Source organism: Cupressus sempervirens, chromosome 9 (assembly GCF_028749045.1).
Source record: "Cupressus sempervirens isolate cs-2001-9-10 chromosome 9, ASM2874904v1, whole genome shotgun sequence".
NCBI classification, from domain to species: domain Eukaryota; kingdom Viridiplantae; phylum Streptophyta; class Pinopsida; order Cupressales; family Cupressaceae; genus Cupressus; species Cupressus sempervirens.
This window is the reverse complement of record NC_143126.1, coordinates 434,079,012-434,088,021: the sequence shown is the minus strand read 5'-3', so window position 1 is coordinate 434,088,021 and position 9,010 is coordinate 434,079,012. Positions and strand designations below refer to the sequence as shown.

The 9,010-nt window shown below is 35.6% G+C and overlaps 1 protein-coding gene across 13 annotated transcripts in view; it reads left to right on the top strand.

The window, feature by feature from the left end:
* Positions 1 to 868: 868 nt before the first annotated feature.
* The window catches only part of LOC149539149 (pre-mRNA-processing protein 40A-like), a 249,680-nt gene continuing 241,538 nt past the window's right edge, over positions 869 to 9,010 (top strand). For 12 of the 13 annotated variants that reach the window (XM_089800486.1, XM_089800477.1, XM_089800476.1 and 9 more), the window contains exon 1: positions 884 to 1,052. In XM_089800486.1, coding sequence (XP_089656612.1) covers positions 998 to 1,052 — 55 coding nt within the window. In that variant the 5' untranslated portion in view covers positions 884 to 997. Of the gene's footprint in view, positions 1,053 to 9,010 lie in introns of all 13 variants that reach the window. The other variant, XM_089800479.1, reaches the window with a different exon arrangement.

Here is a 9,010-nt window from a genome sequence, read left to right as displayed (position 1 = left end):
AATTAAATGGAGACTTATTTTATTTAATTAAAAGAGAGCAAGTTCTTTTTAATTAAATAGAAATTATTTAATTAAATTAAAAGAGAGGTTTTTCTCTTAATTAATTAAATGTGGATGAACTATTTAATTAAAAGAGAGGTTTTTCTTTTAATTAAATGGGGACTTATTTAATTTAATTAAAATAGAGCAAGTTCTTTTAATTAAATAGGAAATATTTAATTAAATTAAAAGAGAGATTTTTCTCTTAATTAATTAAATGTGGATGAACTATTTAATTAAAAGAGAGGTTTTCTTTTGATTAAACGGGGACTTATTTTATTTAATTAAAAGAGAGCAAGTTCTTTTAATTAAATAAGACTTAGGATAAAATGATCAACCTTAGAAATAAAACAAATTGAATTTGATCAAAGAAATTGATTTGAATTGATTTAATAAAATATTACACACCATTGATTTAGAAAATTTGGGGCCCATAGTCTAGGCGACCATTTTATGGTGCATACAGATACTATTATTATAAACATCACATTCTAAAATGAAGTGTTCACACACCACTAATTCTTAATAAAAAAGATAGATTTTTGACGCTCTGATAAGCTTTATATGTATAATTTTCTTTCAAGAGCTAATTCTTAATATTTTTTTTTTTGAATTTTGACTCTAAAAGATAGATTAGCTTTGTATGTATAATTTTCTTTAGATTCTTAAGTATATTTGTTTCTTGTAGATTTAATTTTCTTCCTCTAATTAAAAAATTTAAAAAGGGAAGGCGAGGCGTGTTTTTTTTTTGAAAGACAAAGTGGGGTTACCAAGATACAACGTGTTATTTTCACTATTGTTTAAAGAAGGATAGTTAAACGAAGTTTTCGTTGTAATTAGTTTTACCCCTAGTAAACCTACATATGGGGGATTTATTAAGAAATCGCGAGCAAAAATGGCAGCTGTTACAGGGTGAAGGGTTTTAGTTCGCAATTGCTGAAATTTTGAAGGTTTAGAAATGGCTGGCGTACCTCCTCCTCAGCAGCCGATTGGTCATGTTTCTTGGATCAGAGGTCTCTTGCCGATGAAAAGTCTATTTTTTTTCAGTTTTAGTCCATGATTTTTTCTACAGTAGAAAGAACACTAGCTTTACCTTTAGCACAGAAAACCGTTCAAAGATAGTTTTTATCTTTGCGAAAACGTCTACAATTGCGAGTCACCAATCGCGGCCTCGAATATCAAAGTTACGTCTTTCAAAACCCTGAATTATGGGGGTTGTAGGTCTTATGACCATTAGATTGTAGAACGTGTACATTTCGCATCAATGGTCCTAACGGCATGTTAATATTTTTTTAAGAAAGGATATTCTCTGCCCTAAACGTGAGCGTAAAAAAATGCAGAATATATCTGAACGTTTATGACTGAATTTGAAATCTGAACAAGTAAAGGGAGGGTCTGCCTTCTCGATTGAAGCTCAACGATCAGTCAACTTTTTTGGGTGCCTTGGATTTAATTTTTTTGAAGGGGGTTTAAGAGTTTTGGCTTGGTGCAGAAATAAGCACTATTAAATGTAGATTCCGTTGAAGCGATTAAATTTAACTATAATTTTGTTCCGGTATATGAAACTATCGGATTTTTCTTATAGGACAGATATGAATCAAATCGTGGCGCAAACTTAGCATATAGCTGATTTGTATACCGTGGGTGCAGGGGTTTTCTTAATCAAAGAAGTTAATAATTTTTACTCTTTTGAAATTTTGGGGTGACCTTTGATGTAATTCGAGGTACATTCTTGAAACTTGTCACCACGAGTTGACTAAAGTATGGATCGTACTTGTTACTCCACAAATTTATAACACTATAAATTCAGCACATGTTAAATATGATTCAGTATATGTTGAGTAGAATCATTATCTTTCTACTGCCTCATTACCATTACAACCTGATCCTGGGTTGAAAGAGCTTTAATCATGTAGTTTTAAAGGCAGTTCAATCCATGCTTGCCAGGTTTTGGACCCGAGTCCTCTCTGCCATAAGTGTTTGTTGTATACTTTAAAAGGGAAGGGCGTGCTGCAAGCGCACACATTGCAATAAGTTTGACACCTTAGTCCACTTTAGTCGCCTTGTCATGTTTCATCCTTAATTATGGTTGCCGCTGCTATAAGTTTGTTAAATTTCCCCAAGTTCAATAAGTTCTACCTCTAACTCTCGTTGGCCCAGGTACTTTGAAGTCTGGGAAACAATGGTTCACTAGAGTTTTATTTTGCAAGCTGAATTAATGTTGCTTTCAATAGGTCTGCGCACATATGCCTTGCCCTTGGCAGTTTGACCGTCAACACATTTTCTGTTCTTGTCATTTTTAATGTTTCTCAAAAAAAGACTATGATAACAACATTTATAATTGTTCGGAATTGCAACCTGAACAATTTGTATTTATGCAGTTCTTCTGCGGTGTAGCTGCCACTAATATAAGATACATGCATGAGATGAAGGATTCAAGATGTTCGGAGTTTCATCCAATTCTAGGATTCTTGAACTGCTAAATGTTAGGTGCATTTATAACAGTTGCATGCTCTAGGTGAAAATTCTTACTGGGAATTATTGAAAAACCCTTTTGTTTTCCAAACCAATCTCTACATATCCTTTTCGTATAGTGTGGCAAATCATAAATCAGCCAGGTCCACAGTTTTCACTTAACAAGGAGATTTTATTCTCCCGTCTGTTGATTATTCTTTTAATTTTATCCAAAAATTATGTTTTCCACCACCTTGCACTGCCAGTTTTGTGAGGAGGGTTTCAAATTAGTTGAGTTTTCAGCCATTTTTGGGTCACTCAGCTGGTTGGTAGGGTCTATTTCAAATTTCAATCTGTTCTTTTATTAGCCTTCATAACGACTTAAGCAAGATAATGTTAGCTAGTGATTGATGTCATTGAACTGGATGACAACACCAGACTTATGATCAACAGTTATTTTAACTTGAATAAACATTATTTATATTATCTATCTTGCAATAGTCATAAGGGAAGGTGATCAGAATAATAGGTCAAATGTCTTTTTTGTCTGTCTCTGTGTATCTGGTCCTAGCCTATGTTTGCTAAACCTGATCAGGTTGGCTGCCTTTATTAAAATTATAAAGAAAACATGGAATTATTCAGTACCATTGTATCCTTACCCTTACTCTTTGCTTGATTTTGTCTGTGGTGGTAAGTAGTTAATTTAATTATTCTAATGGAAATTTATTGGAATACTTGAGATGGGCTTATTTGTGTCAAGATGGCCCATGCCTCGTCTTCAATTATATTTAATTTTAGCTACTATTTAAACAAATTTTAAGCTTTGTTTACTTGACAAGTTTTGATGATAAAAGCAAAATAGAAATGTTAAATAGGAGTGAAGAAAAATATCATGTGACAAGTTTGAGATTAGCCAGTGACTGCAAAACATTTAGCCCTCTCTCCTTGTCGACAGCTGAAGTTTTAAGTCCCTAAGTACAGACGCTCCATTTTAGGACAAGATTACAAATTATTCAATGTTCTAATTGAATGTATGATCACCTGCACCTGAGGAAAACAACAGTCAGCTGTTCCATGGGACCATGCTAAGCTGATTTCTCCAGCTTTTTCTGAAATGAATCTACAGGAGATGTAAATCGGTACTGTTGTTCACAGTAACTACCATGGAACTGGATTAATCATGGTTTGCATCAGCATGTAGGGAATTAAGGAATTGCAGTTGATTACATGTCAATGCAATAGAGGGAGTGTTTGACTGAGGGAGTCAATGGGATTGCATTGTATAACAACTTATAGGAAACACCCAATAAAAGTGGGTAGCTACAGAGAGGAGCATATCAAATTTGTCAAAAAATTGATTATCATTCTCATTATTAGAAGCAAGAACTGTGAGTTTGAAACCAAGTGTGTGTTGGAAGGTAAATCTTGGAGAATTGCCTGACCAACTAGTCCTTGGAGAATAAGTCATAGTTGCAGAAGAACAATTATACAAAGATGCTGACGAGGCACTCATAGCATCCAAGGCTGAAGAATCCAGTGAAACACGGGGATGTGTTTACTCATCTGAAGCCCGTGTTTCTGAGACAGAGGCATCCTGGGGAAGGGCTGTCCCATGGCCACCACTGCTACTGCTACCAGGATGAAGGGGAATGGCTGAGACTCCCTTGAGCTCAGGACGAACAGGGATGGCCAAGAGTCCCTTGAGCATCTTTAGTTCTTCTGGAAGTCTTCTGTCCCTAGATGTCTCAAAAGTGTTTTTTTTAAGAACATTTTCAAGCAAATCAGATATAGACATATTTTCGGCTGATTGAAGGATATTTACAGATCATTCGCAAAACTACTATGAGCAATTGATGAGGGTTTGTAGCTGGTATTGCATCCAGTATTGCTGATTATACTGGCTATACTAAATGAATATCAGAACAGGGGTTTCTGTGGTGGTGTTTCCATGTTTGTAATTCACGTCGTGCAACTGTCATATGTATCTAACAATTCATTATCCAATTCCATTTTCAAATATGGTATATTTCAATGTGTAAGGGTTTCATATAATCAGTGGCGAATGACAGTATCACTGTCCATAAAATCAGTCATAATCATCTGTCATATTTGACCTATTTGACTTACACATCTTAGTATTTACTATTTGCAATTTCGCCATTTTAGTACTTTCCAATCTTCTCTTGTAGATTCCCATGTCCCCAATGCATGGTTTCTAAACTACATGCAACCATTTAGAATTTTTATGCATGTATGCCTTCTTCTAAATGCTAAAGGATTAATATAAACACATGACTAATTCCATCAGCACAAAATATAGGGCATATGATATACCATAACATATAAATGCAACATGTTAATATTTTCCTATAATATCATGGTTATTGGTAGCATTTATTCATGAGCTCTTCACCTTGCTACACAATGCTTGTGTCTTCTATGAGCATTATGGTTGCCTGATGATGCACGTTATAGTGTGCATTTGGATTGTGTTTGTCTATCCCAATATTGCTTTGACATTGCTCTTTGATGTGCTTGATTGTGTTGTTGGCAAGGACCTTGGTGGGGACATTGTGATTACCAACTTCTTTGGTGTAACCTTTGTCAATGTTATGATTAATTAGATGTCTCTTGCACAACCATGGAATTATGCTACAAGCCAGGCATTCACGGGTTTTTTTTTTGGTTTTCTTTCTTGTTGAGCATCTTTTTTTCCATTATTTGCCAAGGTCTTTGCTTCCTTTTTATTCTTGATCAGTGCATCTTCTCTGTGAGTACCTTATCTTTGTTGGGTCTCTGAGGTGGAGTCGTTGGCTTTACTAGCCAGCACCACCAAAAAATTTCAAGAATATCATCTATCATCTGTCTCATTTAGATAGTCACTCGTTCCAAATTATTAACTTGCAACCAATATGTTGACCTTTCCTTTTTCATGTTCATGCTTGAACTCTTTGCCATCCTAATCTTATGCCGTATACTTCATTCGCTACAATGTTACATTTGATTTTATCTGTATGTTCCCTTGTGATCACCATGCCAAATAGCTATCTTGTGTCACTGCCTTGTTTGAAACTTCAAACACTCAACTTTAAGCCAATATTGCTCATGGTTTGTTGTTATTGCTACTTGTTGTCTCTCCATAATATCTACAATCTACTAATTGTTGTTTACTTTGAGATCCCTAAACAAATTTTTTCAATTTCATGATTCGTGCTTGTTGCCAATTACTGCCCTTCAACAATAAAGGATTGTTGTTACCAAGCTCTGTTTCACACAAAGAGATCCTTAAACAAATTTTAATGCATCTGTTGGCTTTCTATTTTGCACATTTCTAGTGTCAACTGCAAGTGTGCATCAATTGGGGGTGAATATGTATTGAATTCAGGTTCTGTTTGGACATAAATTGCCACTGTGACTTCTTTCCTAATTTTTTTTTTGTCCAGATGGCATATGTTTTCTCTTTTTGGCCTTTTTAGTGGTCTATTTTGGGGTTGGAGGATTGGATTGACTAAGATAGACCCAAAAAAACTTGAACAAAGTTAATAAAGAACTTATTTTGGCAAATATTCAGCCTGGGTACTGCAGCAGATTTGGAAATTTGCCATAAAAACAGCAAAATTTGTCTTGGGTTCGTCTGACAGAATTTAGGCAGAGTTTTGCAAGAATATGATAAGGACCAGACTTTGGGCTTTCCAGGGAAGAATTTGATGACTTAGTTTCTAACTGAAGGGCCCATGCAAATACAACTGAGGACACATCCACATTCACTCTATATGTATGATCAGTTGGCATAAACTGTTTACCCAACAATATATGCAGAATCTGTATAAATTTAGGTTCCTTGTAGAGGAAAATCCCTTTCAGCCTTCAACAAGAGATCTTACCACAAAAAGGCCTCTGCTGGTGTAAGCTTTTCAAAGTGAAATTCGCCTCCATTATCTCCATTGATTGCCAAGATCACCCTGTTCTCCTCTACTCAGAAATGGGAAGGCAAATGCTACGTGATTCTAGAACAATCTACATTTATCACAACTCACCTATTCCAGAGGCTTCTAATCCCTAATCATTCCCTTTTCTTCCTTCTCCAGTCTCGATGTAGTTGCACACGTGACCTTAATGCCACATTTATCCTTCATTATCACATCATTACTTCTACCATCATTTATGAATGTGAAGTAAGTACCACCAATCAATTGATTATAAGTTGAAATATAAATGTCAAGCCTTGAGTTAAATTTCAATTTGAAATTGTGCAACTGTCCATTACCAAACGTTCGCCTTCATGCCTTTTTCAATAATAAAATGAGAGTATTTATTAAAATAATCCCTTCTTCTCAGTCCAATCATGCCCCCTCCAATTCTCTAAAATCTTCCGTAATCTCTTCCTTCCCTAAATCTGATAATCTGATTCCCATTTTCGACATCACATCCACCTCACAGTAGCCCTCTTCCTGCTTTACATGAGAGACTATAGTTTTCAAACTCATCTAGCATTGCTTTAATGATCTCTACATACTTATTCAGAAACCAAACCAGGGAGGTGCCATTTAAAATTGTCATTACCGTGACTAAAATATCCCCCTTTAGTTGTAGCTTACCTATTGTTTGGCCTTTTGAAATGCTAAGAAAGCAACCTGGACTTCAGCCTCATTATTAGTTCCTTCTAGCAATATCTTGGCCACATTTGCCAAGGTATTTAAAGCGCAATCCTTGATTATATAGCCCTTAGAGGCCCCATCAAAATTTATTTTCAACCAGCCTTGCTCCAGTTGAAATCATTTCATAGAATTGAGAAAGATCCTTCTCAGATGAGGGATTAATCCCCAACATTTGAATAGGTCATGCAATATTTTAATTAATTTAATACTAAAGTAATTATGTAAGTTCACTTTAAAATAATTTTATTGAATCCAACTTAGAAAATATTTTAATATTTCCCATTTTATTCATAAAGTGCTCATCCAGACTCGGAGCTGAATTTTGACTGAAGCCGCTTATCCATGGATTAGGCTTGAATGCTGCAGGCCAACTACTAGTCTCCCCTAAAAGATAGAGATCCTCCCTAAAAATAGGAACTACAACGGAAATCTCCAAAATGATCCTTGAGGCTCCCCAATGCATCCCATCAACTCCCAGACAATCCTTAAAGAGTATGAATCCTTAGGAGATTGTTCCAAACTACTCAAGACAGCTCGCAAAGCCCTTATGTGACTCCATAAGCCTCAGTTTGGGTTCACTTTCCACCACTGGCCTTTGGGAACCCGGCGATAGCCCAATCCCTGCTCAATTTACCTATCACCTAAGAAGGGAACATTATAGTCCTCCCTTTCTAGGATTGCTTTCCCTCAAACAAACACCAACAGCTTGCTGCTCCACTCTAATAAGAGTGCTCCAATCCACGTGAAATAATGTACCAAGCAAATCAACACCCATATCTGAAATCAAAATATAGACCCTGTTGTAATAGATGTATAAGAATTATATGGACCCAACACTATAAAGTAACCAACCCTGTATGCTTAGTTACTGATCTGGGCACAAATACAGATGTGGTTATGAGAATTTGGTATACGGATGTGTGAATTTTGTTGGATTTCCGGTGCATTTATATATATACAAAAAATGCAAGAAATATATAGAATTAAATCATTTGATAGTATGATACTTCATCATTGATCAAGATAAATATTAAATGCCATTAATTGTACATGTTGCATGCTGGGAGTAAGAAATCATATGTTAAATCTTGAGGAAATCACACCTTCGAACCTTAGTTTCTTAAGTTACTGTGAAGGTTGAGGGATTGCTAGCTTAGTTATCTTCAAAGGCTTTTGATACACTAAAAGAATTATATGTAAAATTAAAACAAGTTGCACATCACAATCTAGGTCAGTATATTCTGGCACTTTTAAATGTTATTTGCTACATATCTCTACGACCATGTGTTCAATGAAATCAATTTTCATTCTGGATTTTTATCAAATACCAGGCTATCATTCCTACATCACCCTAATTTCTTTTATCTTTGTAGCTACCACATTGTCAAATAACTCGTGTGCTTGAATAAGACATACTAAGTATGGTTGTTCATTTAAAGGTCAAGATGAAATTTCTCAAAATATCTTCCTACACTTCTTGAAAGTCCTGCAGTTTGGACATAACAGTATGTAACGTAAGTCTGATACTCTTAAACCAATATTGATTTAAGGTACATTTAATATGAAATGATACTTTTAGTCTAAGTTATGTCACAGGGACCATTACAACTCCCTGTGGATGCGCTGGATGCGCATCGACGTACATCCACAGGGAACTGTAACACTTCCTAAGAGCTTCCCTATGCAGCAGACTCTGCTTCTGCCTCTGCATGCTTCCGGTTCTGAATCCAGGCAGTCAACAAGAGCATCCAGTAATTAAGCCTGTATGCCTAACATCAAATCAATGTGGAAATGAACTTTGACATGCCCAAAAGCCAACACAAATAGCCACTACGCCTCACTGTCATAGCTCTGATTAG